At 38.4% G+C, this 24041-nt stretch overlaps 1 protein-coding gene across 1 annotated transcript in view; it reads right to left on the reverse strand.

Annotated features, from left to right (window-relative positions):
- The window catches only part of mmp11a (matrix metallopeptidase 11a), a 29275-nt gene extending 5654 nt beyond the window's left edge, over nucleotides 1–23621 (reverse strand). The window contains exons 1-5 of the mRNA XM_054610596.1: nucleotides 23529–23621; nucleotides 10324–10550; nucleotides 5166–5309; nucleotides 2291–2424; nucleotides 937–1184 (exon numbers count right to left, since the gene is read on the reverse strand). Coding sequence (XP_054466571.1) covers nucleotides 937–1184; nucleotides 2291–2424; nucleotides 5166–5309; nucleotides 10324–10550; nucleotides 23529–23621 — 846 coding nt within the window. The remainder of the gene's footprint in view (nucleotides 1–936; nucleotides 1185–2290; nucleotides 2425–5165; nucleotides 5310–10323; nucleotides 10551–23528) is intronic.
- Between the last annotated feature and the right edge of the window lie 420 nt (nucleotides 23622–24041).

The raw sequence follows: 24041 nt of genomic DNA on the forward strand, positions 1-24041 counted from the left end.
AGTTTCAAAGATATTTAAGTGTCATAACCACAGAAACCACCAACTCTCTTTAGGGAGAAGACTGGAGGGGGGGGTAATACATATTCTTCTTCTTGTCAACAAATCCCATAAAAAATTAAAAAGTGATTCCCTGTGGATATCTCTTCTTCCTCTGAGTCATAAAGCCTGTTGTTCCTTCATAATGAACACGGTCACTGCAGTTTATTCTGACTCAATCCCACAAAATACTCACTAGAGCAACAAATGTGGATTCATCCGCCGCTGAAAATAGTCCTCAACAAATGTGCTGTTTCCTCCTGTTTGAGGGATTTTTGTTAAGATGTTTATTTTTGTATTTCAGTAGGAACCAGTAGGCTTGGTGCTAAGAGACGGACTGGTTTTGTTGCTTTTAAGAAAATGCCACATTCATAGGAGCGAGGTACTAAAATATATTCAATAATGTTTTAAGTATCTTTTGGAGCATCATTTACTAAATGAACATCATGCTGTATTGAAGAAGACTTGAAACTAGAGATTGAGACCATAAACTCATGTTTACAATGTTTACTGAGGGAATAAATCAAGAGAGAAGTAGAGTCATTTTCTCATAGACTTCTATACAACCAGAGGAGTCGCCCCCTGGTGGACAGGAGAGAGAATGCAGCTTTAAGACTCTTCTTATGGGAGGCTAATTTGCATAGAAAGAGGCCAATTTTGAGCCACATGTCCACATGTTACCTCATTAACCAGCTCAGGGCTTTGAGAATAATAGACTTTTTTTGTTCTGTGTCTTATTCGTGCAGGTTTACAGTCCGCAAGAGCTGCGTAATCCTTTTGAGAATTAAAATGTCTCAAGACGTGCCAACTTATTGAGCCTCCTCTTTGACATTAAAAGGTTATTTTAAGCTTTTTATTTTCTCCAGTTTGTTCTTTAAATGCTGCATCAGCTGCACTCACATTCCTGATGATCTCATTGGTCTCTGGGTTCGATGGTGGTGGAGGAGGAGGAGGCGGTGGTGGTGGCGAGGGCAGGACTTGAGGATGAGCGCCGTAGAGGTACTGGATGCCTCGCTTGTCGTCCTCGCTCAGCTTCAGCGGGTAGGAGAAGGAGTAGTACGCCGACATGACGGCCCCCGGCTCACGGGAGTGCTGCAGGCCCAGGACGTGACCGAACTCATGGGCCGCCACCTGGAGAAGGTCCGTACCTACCAGGAAAGAGGAATCAGAGGATGAAAAACCACCCGGTTCAAACGGTGACTGTTTGTTTTGACCTGCTGACAGAGCAGATTCTGCTACCTGAGACGTTCCAGTGTCAACAAAGAGTCATGAAAAAGTCCCTCAATGCCTCCTGACTCACATCTGTGTTTAGTCCTCGTTAATGTCTCATGATAAAGATGTGTCTGATAGATTTTTTTGTTTTGGGATTAAGTCTTTAACCTCGTCAGTGAAGACCCTTACAATTGTGTTGAAACCAGGAAGTTCTTTATATCTACAGTACCAGTCAAACGTTTGGAGAATCTAAAATATAAAACATATTCTGGTTTGTTGAGCATTTGTTTGTTTACCACATAATTCCATATGTGTTCCTTCATAGTTTGGATGTCTTCAATATTAATCTACAATGTAGAAAAAAATAAAAATAAAAATAAAGAAAAACCATTGAATGAGAAGGTGTGTCCAAACTTTTGACTGGTACTGTAAATAAAAAAAAATATTAATTAATACATAAATAAAAAAATAAAAAAATAAACTTTTAAATTTTAAATTTTTTCTCCATAGGAAGAATTAATTAAAACTCTTAAATAAGTATCTTAAACTTGTTAAAGACATTAACGCTCTAAAGTTGTTTTCTTTACTTGATAACTTAAATTAAATTTGAGATAGCCCTGCTGTTGTAGTTGTAGTTGTTGTTTTTTTTATTTTGCATCTCTGTATTTGATTATGATCCTGCTCTACTTTCAAATAAAATAAAATTGTTGTTTTAATGTTTTTTGCTTTTTTTTTTTGTTGTTTTAATTTTTGTTTTTTTGCTTTTATATATATTTATGTGAACACCTTTTTTAATCTACTTGTGTTAAAATAATAGTTGTATGTTTATTTTTTTACCTATCTATATTCAGCTTTGTTGTCCTTTGTTTTTAGCTTTATGTTTATTTCTAACATTGAACTTAAAACCACATCAAACCCTTTGGTGACATAGTCTGTTATTTAATTCTATTTCTTTCTTTATTTCCTACTAAAAGAAATAAAGACAAAACAATGTTAGTGAAATTAAAGTCCTGTTTTCTTTTTGCTCCAGACAAACACTCACCCATGTGGTTTCCGAGGGTCCATGACTCGTCGTAGTCGAAGTGGATGTCGCCCTGTCGGTGCGTTTTGGGGAAGAAGGCGTGAGCGAGAATCCCACCCGGGCCGTCGAAGGGAAGGTTGTCTCCGTGCCAGTACCTGCAGGTCGGTAAAACAAACACTTCTGATGAGAAGAAAAAGACACTCTGAAGGTTTAAAGCACGATTAACTTTATAAATCTGATAGACAATGGGAACAACAAGAATCGAACAGCCGCATTGAGAGTTTGAAATGTTTGTTTTGTGCGACCAACAGTCCAAATCCCAAATAAATAGAGTTCATTATCACAGAAAGTTAAAGAAAACCTGCATACTTTCACATTTTAGAAGCTGAAACCAGAGATTTTTTTAATCATTTTTGATAGAAACAAATGTAATCTCACTCATTTAAAATGTCAATCATTGAATACAAAGTGAAGAGTGGATTTAAGAGTCAAAAGTGTACTGAATACATAAAAAGATATTTAAGGTAAATAACTTAAGAGGAGGAGAAAAATCTTTGACCTTCAATCAGTTTGCAAAAACAAAAAACACTAAAATGCTTCCTTAACCATAATATAAATGATACAACTAATTCAAATTGAACTTCACTCTGATATTTATCTCTGTCTAGCTCATTTTATTTACTTTTTTGGGTCTTGCTACATTTTTTTATGCCAGAATATTTTATTTGTAAAAATGTTTAACACCATAAATTACAGCCTTTTACATTCAAAATATGTATATATATATATATATATATATATTCAAAATATGTATATATATATATATATATATATATATATATATATATATATATATATATATATATATATATATATATATATATATATATATATATACATATATGTATATAACAAAACATTTCTGCATAGACACAGAACAAAAATGAATGAAAAAAACAACTCTAAACAACAATGCTCCTACTAATTTATAAAGTGTAAATCTATAAAATGGAGTACATTAATGCATGCAATAGATGCAAAAGTATTGCATTATTCCAAGAAAAATTTTCCAAAAATTTGTCTTTGGTTTTTGAACATATTTATAGTAACTGTTCATTTATTCATAATTTCCCCCTCTAACTATTATTACAATTATGGTTATTATCATTTTTATAATAATAATCATATTATAAGTATATGATATCGAGGTGCACATGTGGGGCTGTGTGGGGTAACACAGTAATTAGATGTATAAATCCATACTTTTGTCTAAATGACACTGTATTCATAGTTTATTTGTGCAGCGGGTAAACAAACCAGCTCTGATGTGACGAATAATAAAGCTACAATCATGATTTAAAAGAAGGTAAACAAGACAACAATCGCTGCAGAAAGAAGAAACAAAACAAGCGACATAAAAGAGAATGAAGTAATTTCAACGATGACACAGATCCCACATAAAACTCTGCTTCTGTGTCTCTGAAGTTTGTAATGTTTGTCTTCTTTCACTCTTCTATCTCTTGTTTTTATCTTTGTGGCTCTCTGAATTCTCCATAACAAAGATCTTTGTCAAAACTCTGCTGACTTGCACTCAAAAAAAGGTCAACTCAGTACTTATATAAATATACATCATTTTTCAATTTTATGATAATTATTCATTTAAGTATATTCTCATTACTAAGACTAATAATGCTAGATGCATTTGACATGAAATAAAAAAATATATATTTAGAACTGATTGATCAATTAGTTGCTCAACATAAAAGTAATCTGTAATTATTTTGATTATTGATTGTTTTAGTCGTTTTTTCCTGTAAAAGTGAGAAACGTTTGCTAGTTTCAACCTTTTTCTATAATATAATATAATATAATATAATATAATATAATATAATATAAAATATAAAATAATAACTTTGGTTTTGACCTATTTGAAGATGTCATATACTAGCGATGGTCATTGTCTTATGCTGAACTCGGAAAACATTACAACTGCTAAACATCAACATGTTTGCATTGTTCCTTTTCCACCATCTAAGTTTAGCATGTTAGCATGCTAACATGTGCTAATTATCACTAAACACAAAGTATGATGGGAAGTTTTGCAGGTGTTTGGTCATAAACTGAAGTACAGGACTCTGGTGGGACGAGAGGCAGTGGACTCTGTGTTTACATCAGTGACGCTTTGTGCTCAAACAGTCAAAGATGATAGACAATGGTTTTTTTTACTCATGTTCATATTATAATGTTAAGAAGTCGGCCATATTATCTGCCCAGAGAATTGTTTTTGTTGCTGCTGTTTACACTCCTTTAGATGCAAATATATATATTTATTTTTTGGTTGTGTTACTAGTGAATTTGGTTGTGCATCCCTGTGTTGCATAATGACAAAATAAATGATCCTTGAATTTGACAAATAAAAATCTAGACCTGATAATGCAAAAGTCAGAGAATCACCAAAAATAGCAAAACGTACCTTTTCAAAAAAACTACTTTTTTGTTAATGCGAGAAAACATTTTATATATGTCTTATAATCATTTTATTTTACTTTGGGATATTTTGCTTCCATTTTATTTTGTATTGTAATATATTCTAGTTCTTTGCAGTGCTAAACATTTTTATTTACTGGTTGGAAACCCTTTGTAGCTTTGTTTTGAAAAGTGTTGAATAAATAAAGCTTATTATTGTAAAGTTATGAAAATTAATTTTGAGGGAACATGAATGTGTGAACCAAAAGGTTAAAAAAAACTATATCAAAATATGAATATTCTGTTATTTTGCCACATAACAAATTCATTCCTTTTGAAGTAATATTTGTCCTTTTCGTATAGGATGAATTCCTTTTCCTTTTTAATTATGTATTAAATACTTATTTTCCCCTCGTCTCAGTCCTCCCACCTTGTGAAGTCGATGCGGATGTCGGCCTTCCCGCTGTGGATCTCGGTGAAGGTGAGCGGGGTGACGTCGCTCCAGATTTTCAGCGCCTCCCGGAAGACACGTCGAACCTTTTCCTCACCTATCTGCCAGGGGAACCGGACGATCCTGCGGCAGATCAATGCAGGTATCAAACACACACACACAGAAACACACACACACACACACAGGATGTACAGTACAGCAGCAGCACAGAAGGACCACCGGCCTCGCGTGCCTCCCTCTAATCTGATATCTGCAGCAGGAGGAGGTGTGCCGTTACCGACGCCCTCAGGCTCGCTAACAAAAACACAGCATCACCGTCTCCTCCCTTTTCCTTTCTGATAAAAACCACCCAGTGTGATGAGTGAGAGAAGAAAAAAAAAGAAGAGAAACCTCATTATATTACAGCTCAAACGCTTCATAAATTATACAGAGTTTAAAGTAAAGTTGGCAGGAATCTGGAAGTTACTGCTGCAGTAAAATAAAGGTTTCAGGTTGGAATAAATCAGCAAAAATCAGTTGTTAATAAGACGACTTTCACTTTGCATGCGAGTCATAGCTTGCAGAAAGGTTGTCACAGTATGAAGAGAGTTTGCTTTTCTATCTAGAAAGGTACCAGATTCAATTATTGCATTAAATAAATAGTTTGGGAAATACTCTTATTGGCTTTGTGGAGATTTTGATGTGAATGATTGCAATACAATACACTGTGCAATTATAGCTATAATAGTTTTTCTGTCTGTAAATATAATATTTCAGTTATTGTTGATTTTCTACTGTTTTTTATTGCTTATTTATAATACTTGCTTATTATTTTTATCTTGTCTTCTTCTACTATGTCTCTTGTGTGCACTTTACTCTATGCTGCTGTAAGCCTGCAAATTTCCCCGCTGCGGGACTAATAAAGGATTATCTTATCTTATCTTATCTTATCTTATCTTTACTTATCTTATCTTATCTTAATGTCTGTACGGTCAATATGAAGCTACAGGCAGTTAGCTTAGCATAGCTGAAAGAGTGGAAACAAGCAAAAAACAACAATACTGGAGAGAACCCACTGGTCCCAGCCAAGAAATAAGAAATAAAAAATGACGTTTTTACACTTTTGTTTATGTACAAATTAAATAAACTTAATATAACGTACTGATTACTTCAGCGTTGCTTGTAGCTCTTTTTGTAACTGTTAGAGGGCTCAACTTTAACTTTTAAAAGTCATCAGCTTTTGGTTTCCGAAACTGTAAAAAATATGGTTACCATTTTTATTCACTTTATACTTTAAGTAATTAAGATATTTTACAATTATACGTTAGCTTAATAATGGAAATGTGATTAAAAAAAAAAGGAATAAAATATTTATTACAGTAATCAAACAAATGTCTTCTCTCCAGCTCAAGGATGGCGGGATACTTTGCTTCCCAAGACTTTCTGCTTTACGTTCATTTTCATCTTTTGTTACTTGAATCGATTTGCACATTGGCTTGTTATGAGGGGTTAGTTGAACTTTTCACCTTACAGTATAACTACTTCATTTGCTTCACCATTGTTTCCAAAACAAGTAAATGCACCAGAATGCTTGCAGCTTTTTCTACTAACATCAATATTTAAATATCAATAATACAACATTCTAAATGTATGTATTTTGGGCTGCACATTTTGCTGTTTGCTGTCCCTATTTTTATAACGTAAAAAGTGGTTGCCGCTGAGGGCAACCAAAAAGCCAATAATTGGTTGCCAATTTCTCAAAATGGTTGCCAATGGCTTCCCAGGCCACTGTTACCGTCAAGCCCAAAATTGGACAGAGACAGGCTAGCTGTTTCCCCCTGTTACCAGTCTTTGTGCTAAGCTAAGATAGCGGGCGAATAAAAATATATCTCAAATTATGGAGCTCTTACTTTAATTTACAACATGGCAGCCTGTTACAAAGATATGAGCCGATACATTTAAAGCAATGGTTTAACATTTTGTGAAACATGGTGATATGTATTCTCAGAGTGAGACTAGAGGATTGAAACCACTCAGATGGGTGAAGTACGGAGCTGTCAGGACGCGTTTAGCCTGAATTAGGTGCAGCGCTTCTGGCTATGTTACATGTTAGCACAGATTTTAGTTTTGGCAAAACTGTGCCAAACCTGACTGTTCAAAAAGAAAACGTTGCAGCACAAATACCTGCAAATACCAGGGTTCACATTAAATAAAACATATACAGGATGCTGAGTAGAGAGATTAAGAGGTGTGGGTAGGATGAACAGTCTCCATCTGTTTCCAGTCTTTATGCTAAGCTAGGCTAATCACATCCTGACTCCAGCTTTATACCTAACACAGACATGAGATTCATACTGATTTTTCTTATGCTCAGAAAGAAAGCATATCAATGTATTTACTAAAATGAAAACTATTCCTTTAACCTCTAGTTGTTACTAAATACGAGCAGTTTAAAGCAGTGGTTTATTTTTTTTAAAGGCATCCTGATTACCTGAATATCAGCTAGTCTACATGTACAGGTTTTATTGATGTAGAAGTATGAAGTTAAAGGCGTTATGTGTAGTATTTTAAGCATCAATTAAGTGAAGTTAAGATGTATAAATACAGCTACTTTGGACAGAAAAAGGACAAGGCTGATGAGAAGAATCTGCTCCATCATTTTATGGCACAAGTCCAGAGGAAATAAGAATTTATACTGGCTGTCATCAGCTGTTGTCTTTTATCATGCGAGGAGGGTCAAGAGGGACAGGAAGCATCCGGGTTTACGAGAAATGTGGTCTTGATTTAGTGAAACATTAGCAATAAAAGAATACCACTGGTTTTCATCTCAACCACTGTCTTTTGTTTACAACAAGTATATACTGTAAGAGGAGAGGAGGGGATACATTTTCTGGAAAATATTCCTTTTAAATAACTGACTGAGAATGATTTTGGTTTATAAATTTAAAGTGTACTTTGTAATTTTACTAACTGCGAATTGACTTCAGTTGGCAAAGTTCACATCACATCAAAGCACTTGTTCAACACAAATACCCTGCAGATTAAAGATGAAATATATATATATTCTTAAATATGACTCATATGACTCACTTTGCTGAGCTTCAAATAGCTGATTATACCTGTGTTTTATTAAAGGATAATGCAGACAATTGTTAGCTGATAACTGTTTTTTTTAACATATATTATTCAGAAGGAAATAGCTCTCGCTAAAGTTAGCTATTTCCTCCTGAATGTGTTTGTTTGCTACGTGATATTTGTGTTTGTCAGCTGAATTAGCTAGATTGGTATACTATATAACATTTTAGCTAGAAAGTTAGCTACTTGCCAACTTGACTAAGCCAATGTCAAATAGTAACATGATGGGTGCAGGTGGTCTTTCCTTTTAAACATTGTGGATGTAACCGTCTATCTAGTTGCTGTATCTCTTTGTTTTTATCTTTTGGGGATCTTTACAGACTTATCTGCCCACGTCAAGTCAAATGTTTGGACCTAGTCACCTCTAGCTATGTAGCATATTCATTCCCATTCAGAGCGTAAGAGCAAAATGGCCATCGTTTAAATTGTTGTGTATTTACTAGTTTTTGGACAACAATGGAGCTCTTTTGCACAGAAGAAGAAATTAAATCAGGCTTTGATACAGAATAATTGTTAGTAGATTTCATTGTCGGTTTTGCATAACAAGAAAAATATAAATATAACTTATTCTTTCATTTTACAAATTCTTAAGTTCAAGTGTTTCACAACAGGGCATTTACGTTAGAGAGAAGAATGAAGTCGTAAATTTTGATTAAAAGTCAGCCAGCTCCATCTTTTAGCATGTCTCAGCGTCCCTTTCAGTTTCGTTAACAACCGTTACAGTCGTTAAAACTCTGCTCTCAGCTGCTTTCTAAGTGTCGTGCCAGAACTTGCTTCACAACCTCAAAATGCTGGCTGATTCTAAATAAAGAGCAAACGCAGGGACTCATTATTGCGGCTCCACTACACGTTCAACGCCCATATTTAAGTCATTTTAAAGGACGTAAGAGCAACGGTGGCCCTGTCAGGTCAAGTATAGATCGGCTTTTGTGTGTCGTTGCCTGGTTAACCACTTCACTTTGTCAGGTGTCGCTCTGAGCCCTTTATTGGTCTGATCAAGCAGAATCTAATTAGCCTGTGGTCGGTGCTGCCTCCCCCCGCCTCTCTCTCTCCGTCGGTCTTAATATACTGTTACGTTAAATAACGACTACAATGAAAGGGACCCCGGGAGACGCAGACAGAGAGGCAGCAGCCAGCAGAGGATTGCCAGACGCTCGACGGTGCCAAGGCCTCAGATGAAAGAAACCCAGCACCCGTTTGTCAGAATCTTAATTTCAAGACTTCATTTTCTAAGTATTATATTATCCCTCTCATGTTTCTTTGAGTTCATCAATGTGTCTAAAAATCTGGCACACCCTGCCTGCAATAGTCTACTGTTGCAGGTAGTAACGTGCTGTCTTGTAAAAACAAATTAATTTATTATACCTGCAATAAATATATATATTTTTTGGCCTCTGGGGCAGCAGAAACAAGTTGACATTGACATATAATGACATTTTAAACTCATATGGTGAACCTTTAGCAAACCGTTTCCCATTTAACACTCAACCTAACCTCACACAACGGTTCGTATGATATCTTAAAAAGCTTCTCTTTTTTTGTGCATTTTCCTACAAAAGTCCAGCAGTGTCAATTTACGCTCATAATATGCATACATTCTTTTCAAAATAACTTCCCTATGCTACTTTTGGTTTTACGTGAGACAAGAACAACGATCTCCTGGGTGAAAGTCACGTTTTTGACGCAACCATCCAACCTCTTCTCCTCCTTAAGCAGACTTTGATTAGAATCAATTATGTCAAGAAACAAACGTAATCTGAGAAAAAATGTAAAGTAAATAACAATGAAGTTTCAGTATTCATTTTTAGGAGACGAGGCTGAGCAACAGCAAAGCTTTGCCTCTCCTTATCCTTGGAGTCATGTTTGTGCCCACCAGTCTTCGCTCTCTTTTAGCTCTGTTTTTGGTCTCCACCAACTCCTTAGGGAAATATCTGTCTCTTGAGCAGCTAAATACTCCACTATAATAAGATTTTCTGATTTCTAAGTAATATTGAATCACAGCTGATTACGTGGGTATCCGTACCTGTAGGTGAGGTCCGTCTTCTCCAAACGTCCTCCGTACAGGACGAAGCGTCTCTGGCGGTGTCGCCCCCGATAATGCACCTCCTTGTGGGCCGGGTAGTCCGGTACGCCACAGCGGGGTCGGTTCCACGAGTTAGAGGCGTTTGTCGGCCAACTCGCCTCCTTTAGTGAGTCCTGAGCGTGAGGAAGCTTCCCCCGCTTCTTCAGGTCGGGGAACTTTTCAAAGACCTGGAAAAATAACAACAATGTTCATGAGTCAGTGCAGGTTGTCTAACAAATACCTAAATAATTAAGAAGATGTGATGCTGTCTCATCTAAATGTCTTTGGTGTGGTAGCACAATGTGTGAAAATAAATAAGATAATTCATTTATATATTTTAAAGGAAGAAGTAAATTAAAGTAAATGGAGAAATGTGGAGATACAAGAATAAAAGTCTGATCACACTTGCAAGACTTGGACAGTCTACTCAGATGGTTTGTTGCTGGTGAGCTAAATGCTAACGGGTTAACTAGCCGAAAAACATGCTTGTGTTAGTCAGTCTTTAGCATTCTGAGCTGCTTTCTATTTACTCTATACTGTGCTGTTTATTGAGATTTGGACCATGGAAATGTTCAGCTGAATTTAATTCCTGAACTTCCGGAATTTGTTAATAAAACATCACTTTATTTCATTTAAAGAGTTAAAAAGACACAATAAGCTGTAGCTTCAGCCTTTTTCAGACTGCAGAAATCTTCATCTTTATATTGAGTAAATATGTTTTCAACTGTAGTATTTAAGTAATTGCCTTTTTTTATGTAGTTTTTTATTGGCAATTGTATATATTATTGATTGCAGAATAAATAAAACAAAACAAAATTCAAAGAGATTTTTGCAAATTACACCAGTTTATAATCTGATTGAGGAGGTTTAACAAGTACAACGATGAGGAAAAATGACAAACGTGAGAGAAACGTTAGAAAACAGAGAGGAAGAAAACAAGAAGAAAGAGTGACAGGAGGAAGAAACGAAGACAAACACCTGAGACAGACATGTAAAAGCAGAGCTGGCTGAGTGTGAATCAACATCCCTTTGAATTCATTTTGAACTCTGAGGTTAATCAGGTCAGAGAGCCACACCAATTGCCCCAGTTTGAGAGTCCCAGGATGGTCCCGTTATCGGTACTACCACCCCCCCTCCAGATCCAGAGGAAATGGCTCTGCTCATTTCCGCTGAAATTACAAATTACAGAAGAGAGCCTCCTCGTCGGACTCTGTCCTCACACAGCTGATCCAAAACCACATCTGCATTACCTCACTTACTGTTGGGTGTTCTCTCTATCACAACATTACGTGCATTTCCTTTTTCCGCTGTTACTCAGAACAAACCTGTGGGAAAAAGATGCTATCAATTTATAGTGTAGAGATGAAAGTAATTACTTCTATCAACAGATCCTGTGAATCTTCCCACAGCTTATCTCTTATATAATCGTGACTTTCATGAAATACTGCAAAATTCATGAGTCAACGTTGATTCCCACAAGGCACAAATAAAAAGACGTGCAGGTAAAAAGACGTCTAAGCTTCTGGGTTTAAACCAGGCGGCAACCTCTGGTTCTGCAGAGTGAAGCTGATGCTGAAGTGTCTTAAAGCTGCATTCTCTCTACTGTCCACCAGGGGGCGACTCCTCTGGTTGTATAGAAGTCTATGAGAAAATGACTCTACTTCTCTCTTGATTTATTCCCTCAGTAAACATTGTAAACATGAGTTTATGGTCTCAATCTCTAGTTTCAAGTCTTCTTCAATACAGCATGATGTTCATTTAGTAAATGATGCTCCATTTAGAGACAAATTATCAGAGCCGTATACGACGTATACTCTACGTCACTCCTCCTAAGCAAACATGGTCACTTCCATTCATTGGTTGCGAAAAAAAACAACATCGCGATGGCCGTAATCCAAGATGGCGACGGCAAAATGACTGAACTGGAGGCTTCAAAACCTCAGTCCACAAACCAATGGGTGACGTCACGTTGGCCACAACCCCTTCTTACATACAGTTAATGGTTTTAAACCCATAAGCGTAGACGTCTTTTTACCTGCGCGTCTTTACATTTGTGTTTAGTGGGAACCCAAAATGACTAGAAAAGTGCTGTACAAGTACAAGTCCGTTAACCATTTCACGTCAGCTCCCGGGGACTCCTGAACACTACATGTTCATTCACCCATTCACACCCATTCATACTGCACCACAGGAACAGCCTACAGGAGCAATTTTGGGTTAAATGCCTTGCCCAAGGACCGATGACCCTTTGATTGAAAGACGAACCCGCTCTACCACTGAGCGACAGTCGCCCAGAAGGGAAAAGTAATCAAACAAAAAAAAACTGTAAACTGTAAGCGTTATTAAACCACAGTTTTTTAAATCAACCTTACAATTCCTACACCAATAATTACAGAATAATAATTGTCACAACGGTGTTTTGTTTGTTGTGTTTGAACGCGGCTGCCCCGCTCGGCTCTGCAGCTCTCAAACCGTGTCGTTGTTGTAGTTTAAGGGGAACAAAACCCAGCAGGATTCGTGGAATGTGCTCCAGACTGCAGAAAACACGGTGACTGATGGGTCTGGATCGCAGAGCAAACAGTAACACACCTCCCCGAAAACCCCCCTCCTGTGTTTCACTTTGTTTAAACGCGATGTAAGCTGCTTGTTTTGTGGCACAAAGCACTTTACTCACATTAGGGGTCACGTTTCTGCTCTTGTCCTACAGTTTTTTATTTAAACAGCTTGTTAGTGTTGTCGTGAATGAGTAAAGAAGAGCCACAGAAAAAAGCTTCTTTTTTGTTTCTCCTCTCAGCTCTGTTATCTGCTCCTCCTTTCAACGGAACCCTTATCGCGGTGTAAAGCTCGTCGGAAACGAATCTGAAGGCCGTTGACATGAAACTGCTGGAACATAACCAGCATGGAATTCGGTCTCTATTTGTTTGCTTTTATTTAAAAACATTTCTGTACCGGGGGGGAGCTAAAGGCTCTATAAGTGACACAGGCCATTGAGTTCATGTCCTCAGTATTGTTTATAGGAATTTCTGGATATTTAATAACCCGAGGAAGAGTTTATATTATAGAACAACAGACTAAATACACATGATGGGGTTTTAAAGGCTTTGTGGATATTCTTTATATTCCCTTTGTTACCGTTTTAGGATAAATAATTAAGTTAAATCAAAATTTGGAATTCAAACCTGCAACTCTGTGACTTTTCTTAACTTTTGACATAGCGTCTCAAACTAATCATCCAACCCAAACCGGTTGTTTGTCAGGTACTTTTACAAAAACAAAGATTTTTGTGGGAGAAACATGTGGATCCAACATTTGCAGAGTACGTTAGCACATGATTAACAAGCGTTAGCACTTCTATGCAACACTGATGATATAATGTATTTCAATGATTGTACCAGTAAATAAAGAGGAACAGTGTTGTTCCTTAATTTCATCGTTTTCTGTCTGGATCGTAAGGTGATGTGATGATTCACTTTTACACTTTAGCTCCTATCTTTTTCGATCCTGGATATTTATTCAGGGAATGCAGTTAGTGACAGTATGGGCTCCATGGTAACGTAGCTCTGTAACGTAACTAAGCGAAGGGTCAGTTGTAGTCAAAAGAAACTAACAATGACTGATGGAAGGAAACAGGACAAGAACAGCTGTCTCCTGAGTTAAAGTTACACATAGTTGATCGTGTTCATCTTCCCTCGACCTTCTCACTCAGAGATTTTTGTGACACAACGTCTTTAAGTTATTTTAGTTATTATCTTTACTGCTGCAAGAGGTCCTGGTCATGGCTGGATTAACCTGTGAGGAAGCCCCCCCGGGGGCAATGACCCCTATCGACCCCCCATCTACCGGCTTCCAAGAAAATCCCATTAAATCCAGTGTAACCAGAACTCCTCTGCTGTTTTTGAGTTGTAGTAACTTAATTAAACTTTATTAGTAATGTCCATCATGTGACCACTATATAAACTGAAATAATAAAACTACATTTTGACATAGGTTCCCTTTACAAGACATGGCCACAACTTTAGTGCTGGTGCTGTGATTCTGCCGGTGTCTCTTGTGTTCAGCAGCTTCTGGGGTCTTTTTGTTGAGGACTCGTAGTTTGACCTGTAGGTCACCTGGTCACAAGCCGACCTCCGTCCCCAAAATGAGACAGTTTAGACCGAAGTCGCCTGCCGCCTGATCCCAATCATTGAGGCGAGGTGAGGTTAGTGTCGGCTTTCAGGGTCGTAAAACTTTGCCTAATTCTAAGCGGTGGGAATGCCATTTCAAAGAGGGAGATTGAAAAAACGTGTGGTTAAGTGACTTAAACCCCCCCCCTGTCTGTCAAATGGATTGTTTGACCTGTCTGACCCCACAGCCGAGTAAAAACCCTAAACGTTCCTGATTCCCAACAGGTTTCACATCAAAGTTCAAGGTCAAAGCCAAACAAAAGCATTAGCTCCTTAGAATATCTCCTGTGTGTTTTATTGGGCAGCTTTTATCAATAAATAAAACTTTTTTTCATTTGTTTTATAAGTTGAGCTCACTTGTTAACAAAATATACAAAAACATTACTGAGTATACTTTAGGAAATCCCTAAAGACAAATAAAGTGCCTCGCTGAATCCCGCATTTACTCAAAAGCAACAAAAAAACTGTATGTATTGGTTCCATTATTGGTTCAAACAAACCATAAAATAGTGCATTTGTTGGGGACTATTTTAAGCGGCGGATTAATCCCCATTTGGTGCTCTAGTGAGTATTTGTGTTAGCAGGACGGTGTTTGTGGGTTTGAGTCAGAACAAACTGTAGTGACCATGTTCATTATGAAAGAACAGTGAGGCTCATTGATGTGTTTAAATGGAGCTCCACGGCTCAGAGGAAGAAGATAAAAGGACAAATTAGGAGCGTCACTCTTATGAAAGTAGCATTGACTCAAAATAAATTCAACAAATTCAGCGTGTTAGTCCGTCTCTCTCTTGGCCCTTAAGCCCATTGGTTCCTACTGACTGCATACATAGTAAAAAGAGACAAACACAAATATATAGTTTCATTTATCAAATAAAAAAGGCTCCAAAAACAGCTGGTCATTGTAGTTTTAATCAAACAAACAGGAGGAAATGTTAAATTTGGGGACTAATCCACATTTGGTCCTCTAGCGAGTATTTGTGGCAGCAGGACGGTGTTTGTGGAATTGAGTCAGAATAAACTAAAGTGTGTGTTCTTAATGGATCTCTATGGGTCAGAGGACTAATATACATCAGGCTTTGATACACACACAATACTTGTTAGAAAAAATACATTCATTGTCGGTCTTTTAACTGCAATTTCTGCCAAGAAAAAGCAACAAATTTAACGTTCTTATCTTTATATGTATTAAGGTTCTTTACGGATAAGTAGCAGGAATATAACCCATGACAAATTGGTCTATTAGCAGTAAATTGTTAGTTTTACAGGATTGAAAAGGAGGAAGAAATAATGTTAAATGATGTAACGTAAAATGTAGAAACACAGTATATTTTCTAAAATACAGAGGAGGGAAAGTAGGGCTGCTTCCTCTTTGACGACTAAGTTTTCTTTAGTCCGTTAGTAATTTTTTATGCTTATGTAATGCTGATTAACATATTTATTATAAACTTATGATCACATTTCTGGTAAACAAAAGATTTAAAGAGGTACTTTTGTGTGAATCATTTATACAGATATGTCTATTAAATCAACTAAACAATTAGTCAATATAATTGCGTCTTTAGTACCAGAAATCTTTACTGTGCTTAACTACTATAATGTTTGAGAACTGTACTTACACCTAATTGCTTTCCAATTTTGCTTTAAAGGTATTAAATGAAGGGTTTCTCTTCTCAAGTAAAGTCTCAGTGTGGTTGAAAGTCTTGCCGTTTGACCCAGTCAAAGGTTTCTTGGTTAAACCGGCGGTGACAGACGTCCTGACTGAACCTTTAACACAAAAGCCCGGTGACCTTACGGGGGGTGACGGCGGTGGGTTGGTTCAGACTGGAGACGCCGTTCAGAAGCACCCTGTACGGACACGTTTCTCTCTGAATACCGCCTGTCAGATTGTCCGCCGCTCACACATCTACTCATCGCTGTAACCAGAAGCTAGATATGTTCATACTTGTAATGAATGCCCCTCCTCCATCGCCACCTCCACCATCACAAACTCACACATGTTTCACGAGGCCTTCAGGCTCCTCAGGAGTTTCATGTCTCATCACCGGCTTCTTGCACTCTCAGCAGAAAGTGACAGACTACTTGACCCGGGGGGGGAATTATTTTTTTGTAGCGTCGTCACAAAGTCTCCTGACAGGATTTCCATTGTCTGCTCTGAAAATTACACGTGAACACGCCAGCATGAACACAACACTCCTGCCTCCGCCGCTGAGTCACTGACATGGGATCACCTTCTCTAAGTTACAATACAAACTCTAAACAATTAGCAATTTAAAACCCCTGAAAGTTAGAAGCTTATTGGCATGAACTTAGCCGGATGGGTTTCTACATATTTTATATTGAAGTAGGAATAAAGAGTATAAATTAACAACCCAATGAAGTGATTCAGCTGTTATGCTCTCGGTCGTCAGGTTGGAGGAAAATAGCAAATCCAGTCTTAGATCAGAAACATGCTTATTTACTTTCTAGACAAGAGATGACTGTATGCTAAATATGAAGCGACCACAAGCAGCGGTCTAAACCCCCTTTCCAACTGGACAAAAAACCCACCAACACCTGGCTTTTGTGTCTTTGAAAGGAAAGGTTACAATCAGAATTAATTTGGGGATAAATTACTCAGCAGAAGTAACGGGTATTTATAGGCTCCAGGTGCTATGACTACTATGACTCTTTGTCATCTCAGCTGTAGGTCTCCGTCCAAGCAGCGCTCCAACATCTTTCCAAATGAGTCTGCACCAAGTTTGAAGAGACACTGAATAAGTAACAGATATATAACAAAGTAAGTAACCACCGTAACATTATCCATTTTAGACTGTTTGTAACAAGTGGACGTAGTCTTTGTGACGTCATCCATTAGTTTGTGGACTGCCGTTATGAAGCCTAGTGTTCAGCATTTTGGCCGTCGCCATCTTGGTTTTTTACAACAAATGTTGTATTCAGCGTTAGGGTGTTCTTAGCTCCACTCTCTTGTGTCTCTTCTGGTTGCAAACTCCACTTCTTATATAGAGTCTATAGTCCCAACCAAGCACACAAACCACTGCAAAACAGATGATGATTTTGTTACCTTTGACCAGTGCCAAGCTAGCTGTTTTCAGCCTTTATGCTAAGCTAAGTAAGCGTACAGACGTCATATTGGTATAAATCTTCTGAACTCTCGCCAAGAAAACAAGAAAATGCATATATCTTTTTCTATTATGAAACTTTTTAGTTCAATGGTTTCAGATGTTTTTTCTTATTCAAAACAAACCCCATGAAATCCAAAACCAACAATAACTGTATCCTACTAACAAGGAACAAATAATTAAGGCATTTTGTAATTTAAAGGGCTTCTTCCTCGGCCAATGATGCAACCTTCCTCCAAGTTTCATGAAAATCTGGACACTAGTCTTTCCGTGATCCTGCTGACAAAAAGTAAAACAAACCAAACCAAAAAATTCTTCTTTGCAGCGGTAACAATAACTCAAACAAAGGCTCAGGGACCAATTTGTTCACTGGCATTAACATCACATACCAGAATGCATTGCATCCTCACAACATGTGTTCTGAATCAAAGAAAGTAGGGAACTGCAGCAGAAGCAGAAAAGGAAGGTCGAGTGGAAATGGGTTGCATGAAAAGGAAATTACAAGATGATCGAAAAATTCCTCCCAAAAAAATCTCAGACTGATGAGATCTGACAGAACAAATAAAAACTGGTTTATTGATTGTTTCAAAGAAGCCAATGCTTCTCACAAGAATCTCTAGCAGAAAAACAAGGAGCCTGATAAAAGTCAGAAGATATCTTAAGCGTCTAAACCTTGTAACAGTGAATCTGGATGATAGGAAGTAAGTCATAAGTGAGTGTTTACACAAGCCGACAGATAAGGTTTCAATTTTAGAGGGTGTGCTCTCATTGAAAAAACCAGGGGACAAAGGTTTGCTTACACTGAGAGAGGATTTAATACCTCGTTATCTTCCGTCTTACTCTACTAATCCAATATATCGTCTGAAAAATCATAAACACAGCAGTGGAAGGTGATATAAACCATCTGCTTGAATATCTTATCTTTCCTTCCGCTGAGACCTCAAACTGGTAGATCTTCTGGCCGTCCGGCTGCAGGATGACTAACGGATGTTATCATCGTAATCGTTAACGAGAGCACTGGAGGGTATTGGTTACCAGGCAGATTATGCTTTCTTTTTTGCTTGTTTAAGGCTTTTTGGCGCCTCAGTTGTTATTTCATTTGGTTTGAGATAGACGGATAGAAAGGGACAGACTCCAGTCCTTGTGATTGACAGGTTGTTACCACGACGTTGTCCGGTCTGGGAGTTGTCTGTGTTTTCGTCTAACAACTTTAACCCTTTCACAGTGTGTTTTAAGTTCATCACAGTTTATTAAAACATATTTGTCGCCTAAAAAAATGCCTTATTCAGTGTTCAGTCTTAACTCCACCCTCTTGTGTCACTTCTGATCTCAAAGATTGAGATGTCCAAAAACCAAGATGGCGACTTCAAAAACCCAAGAGGGGGTCGTTCAAAAACCAAGATGGCGACGTCCAAAACCAAGATGGCGATGTGCATAGACCAAGTGGGGAACGTCCAAAACCAAGATGGCTACGTCCAAAACCAAGATGGCGACTTCAAAAAACCAAGATGGCTACGTGCAAAAAACTAACATGGCGACGTCCCAAAACCAAGATGGCAACGTCCCAAAACCAAGATGGTGACTGCCAAAGAAAGTGACAGACTTCTGTCATAAAGGTCAGGTCAGGACATCACAGCTACATGGCTTGAACATTCATCTTTTTTAAGGCAGCACGCACTGCTTTACTGTAGGTCCCATTGGTCCAGAATTAAATATCTCAACACCCATTTTATGGAGTGCCATGAAATTTAGTACAGACGTTTTTGGTGCCTAGAGGATGAATCATAATAACTTTCGTGATCCTCTGATTTTCATCTAGTGCCAGCATCAGGTCACACTTATAATATGTACAGTACCTGCAGTATTAATGATGTTCCCATCAGATTAAGCTGTTCTCTGCATTCATTGCTAATGAGCAAATTTTAGCAATACTTACACGCTATTGGTGACCATGGTCAACATATTCTCATACAACCATTCCTATGATATCCTACAAAAGCCAGCAACTAGTCAATTTTTGTTTGTAACATTCATACGGTCTTTTCATACCACGGCCATATTAATAAACTTCTGTCTTCACAGGAAATAATACAGTTATGTTAAGAATAAGATGGTGAAATACTTTGTCAGGTTTAGGAAAAGAAGTTAGATTTAGGGAATAAAACTACTAAATTTAGGAGACATTGTTATTTGGGTTAAAATAATTATAGAAGTGCCGTAACTGAAATACAAAAGTCACGTGTCAAATTAATCAACGTTCTCGTGTCACGCCGGGAACCTAACAACCACGGCTGAAAGATCGCTCTTTGTTGTTTTTCGGTTGAAAGATTCTCATAAACTAGTGTACTCTTGTTGGGTTCTCAATATTACCAACACTAGCTTCAAGCCTCACGATTTGTCTCCTCTTCATTTCGAGCCAAGATGAAAACCAACCATTGTAACCACTAACTTCACCATTTACCACCATTTGTTTGAGAGAAGAGATGGAGATGCACCTTCTGAAATCAATCAAGGTTTAATCTTGCTGCGAAGTCTATAAGCCAAGATGGTGACAGCCAAACTGCCGAACTTGAGGCTTCAAAATGACAAGGTGACTACGTCCACTTCTTACATACAGTCAATGGTCCCAACCAAGAAAGAGTCAACCGCACAACACCTTTTTTTTAAGGCAGCACGCTCTGCTTTACTGTAGGTCACTTTGGTTGTAACCAACTATTGTAACCACTAACTTCACCATTTACCACCATTTGTTTGGGTGAAGAGATGGAGATGCACCTTATGAAATCAATCAAGGTCCACTCTTAGGCATCTCTGCCATCCAGAAACATGAACCGATGTGCGTCTTTAATAAATACAAGTGCCGACACCGTCCTGTCAAACTGGGCCCTTCAGCCGGCCCCCTCCTCTCACCTTGTTAGTGAGGGATCCGAGGCTGGGGGCTCCTCGCGCTAACTAACAAAAGCATCTCATTAACTTTATGAGGGAGGGGCCTGTTTAACTACCCCCCCACCCCCCGCCCACCATGTTTTGTCTCATCAGCCACTCACAGCCCAGTGCAGCTGTGACCTAGATCCATACTCGCTGGGAACCCGGTCCCGGCTCTGATGTCACCTTTGCTCCCACGGTTTCTCCCGACCAATCGCTTCGCCCGACGTGATGGTGCAAAAACAGAAAAAAAGAAAAAAAAAAGGAGAACCAGGGGGTTTATTGACAAAAACTGTTAGCGGTTAGCTCCCCCTCTTCACTCCTGTGAGATAAAAACAGCCACTTTGTGAATCCCCCCTGAATGCCACAGACATGGAGGCCTGTCCAGGCCTGTGTAATCACTCACTCTTTTGTCAACAATGAAGGGGGGGGGATTGACAAAACTGCAGATTAGGCTTTCCAGCGAGATGACCAGCAGACATAACAACGTTGTCATCGCAGGTGCAAAACTGCCTCTGACAATGTGTTTCTATTAAGGAGTCCTTTTTCACATGTGGAAAGCTATTATTATTATTTATTTTTTTTAAACTTGACAGATGATTCATTTGAAGACGTGTCGTAACACTACAACCCAAAAGTATGCGAAGAGGAAACACTAAGTGTGGGTATTAATGATTCATCAGAATGGCATCCAGTTAACTGATAGTTTGAAGTTTTATAAATAAGTGGATAATTTTTACGCCTTTATCAAATAAAACAAGGAAAAAGAACCCAGTTTGGTTGAACTGGTCACACCTGTTAGACACATGTTAGTGTTGAGGAGGGGTCACAGAAGTTGACTCATTTTAAAGGGGGTCATAAACCCCAATCTGACACTGTGAACTTCTCAATGGACAATAATGTTTAGTGTGGGCTGATCAGATTAGATATCCTTTTTAGAAATCCTTTTCTCTTCTGGTAATCATTTTGTGAACCAAAGGTCGCAACCAGAAGATTAGTCATAAATTCTTGTTATGACTTGGCTGAAATAAGGAATCCTGTCACCTTTTTACATATATTCCCTAATACATTTTTAGGCCACCAAAATGTTAGAATTAACTTTCAAAAAGTGAAAAGAGTGACATTTGTAAAACGAAAAAACACAGACAACTCTGAGACCTGTCAATCAGTGTGTAGCCCCGCCCTAAAGCATCCCCTGCTTTATGGTCTGTTTGACTCTAAATGGAGCATCATTTACTAAATGAACATCATGCTGTATTGAAGAAGACTTGAAACTAGAGATTGAGACCATAAACTCATGTTTACAATGTTTACTGAGGGAATAAATCAAGAGAGAAGTAGAGTCATTTTCTCATAGACTTCTATACAACCAGAGGAGTCGCCCCCTGGTGGACAGGAGAGAGAATGCAGCTTTAAGAGACTTCTGGAGGTTGCCTCCTGAGTGCAACACTTATTTCTCATGATGGTTGCTCTTCCCCTGACTTTACGTGCCAACCTTGTGTTTATTTCTGTGGAACGCTCTCGTCAGAAGATCGCCGTCTGCTTTGGAACTCTCCTCTAAACATCTCTCCAGTGATCAGCTGATGCTTCAAAACAACACGCTCCTAAAAACCAACTCTGAAGAATCTCTTACTATTCTCAGCATAACCACCACATTCTTCTGTGTAACTGCTTATCTGAGCCGCCTGTATGTTTTGATGAATTCCTTATTTTTCTGTGTACCTGTAAACAGGACATTCCATTGTGGTTAAAAAGGAGCATGCACACTTAACCAGCCTACTGTGTAAATAAAGGTTACGTGCATGAGAAGAAAGGAGCGTAAACAAAGGATGTGTAGTAAATATGATGGACTCCAGAATACAAACAAATATTATAATGAAAAAGTATTAAAGTTGCAGCATTTGTGCAAAAAACTGCAAAGCGAGGGCTGATAAATGGACAACATGTAACATGTCAGATAAGTTAGTAAATAAGCTGCAAAAACACGTGATTGTCTGACGTGTCCACATGGAGGACCCCTGTCTTTTATGGTGTTGTTGACTAAATGCCTTTAAGACCTGTTATTACTGCTTCCTGTCCTGCAGACGAGGGGAACTCAGCAACCTTCAGGGTTGTTGTTTTTTTATTTTTGGTGCTCTGAGGCTAAAAGAAGGAACACGAGAGAAGACTTAAGGGGTTTTTTTGGGCATGGATGCTTCTGCTGCTGAGCAGACACAAAACAACTACAAAATAAATAGTGATGATAGTAATTCCTTCAAAGTAAGAGCAGCTCTTATTACCAATTACAGTGACAGGTCAGCTCCTGTGCGCGCGTAAAAATAGCCATTTACTTGAAATACATCATTAAGTGCCATTGATGGTGCAGAAAAGTGGCACTTAGATCTACAGGGAATTATTCAAACTGTAATGAGGATATATTACTATATATATATATATATATATAGTAAAGACACTGCTTTTAAGTCTGCACAAGAAAACAATTGCAAAATACTGTGCTGCAGAAAAACAAAGTGACAATTCTTCATAGAGTGATGTTTACTTTGGAGCAAACTCACTCATTCTGCTCTAAAGTCTGCACACTAAAAAATAATTGCAAAATACTGTGTGTGTGTGTGTGTGTGTGTGTGTGTGTGTGTGTGTGTGTGTGTGTGTGTGTGTGTGTGTGTGTGTGTGTGTGTGTGTGTGTGTGTGTGTGTGTGTGTCTGCAGAAAAGTGACACTTGAGCCTGAAATAAATGATTCATACTTTAATGTGGGTAGTTTTTACTTTGCTGCAAAAAGGACTCTTTAAAGAAAGAAACACTGCAGATTCCTTTAAAATGCATAATAATGAATCATCCCCCCACATGTGCAACAAGTCAGAACCAAACAGAAAACTGTTTAGTTTTAGTTTCGACTTTGCAACAAGTCCTCAAAGGAAAGGAAAGGAAAAGAAAAGGAACCAGCGTGTCCAGACTCACCGGAGCGGCTCTGTACTGCGCCGGGAGACAGAGAGAGATCCGGAGACACTGCAGCGCAAAGACGCAGCAGAACACCACCAGAGAAGACCGCATCCTCCCTGCAGGTCTGGAGAACCCTGGAGGTGCTGGAGGAGGAGGTGGAGGAGGAGGAGAACCCTGGAGGTGCTGGAGGAGAAGGTGGAGGAGGAGGAGAACCGTGGAGGTGCTGGAGGAGGAGGAGGTGGAGAAGGTGGAGAACCCTGGAGGTGCTGAAGGTGGAGGAACCGTGGAGGTGCTGGAGGAGGAGAAGGTGGAGAACCCTGGAGGTGCTGGAGGTGGAGAAGGTGGAGAACCCTGGAGGTGCTGGAGGAGGACAGTGGATTTGGCACAGTTGTGGAGTTGCTGCAGGGTCCGGGCTCCTTCTCTTTAAATAGACTCTGATTTCTTTGTTCTCCTAAAGGTTTTTTTTTTTTTTTTCTCCACATACACTTTTTTTTTTTTTTTTTTTTTTTACAGCCCAGGGCTGATAACACC

This window comes from Anoplopoma fimbria, chromosome 13 (assembly GCF_027596085.1).
Source record: "Anoplopoma fimbria isolate UVic2021 breed Golden Eagle Sablefish chromosome 13, Afim_UVic_2022, whole genome shotgun sequence".
Lineage (NCBI taxonomy): Eukaryota > Metazoa > Chordata > Actinopteri > Perciformes > Anoplopomatidae > Anoplopoma > Anoplopoma fimbria.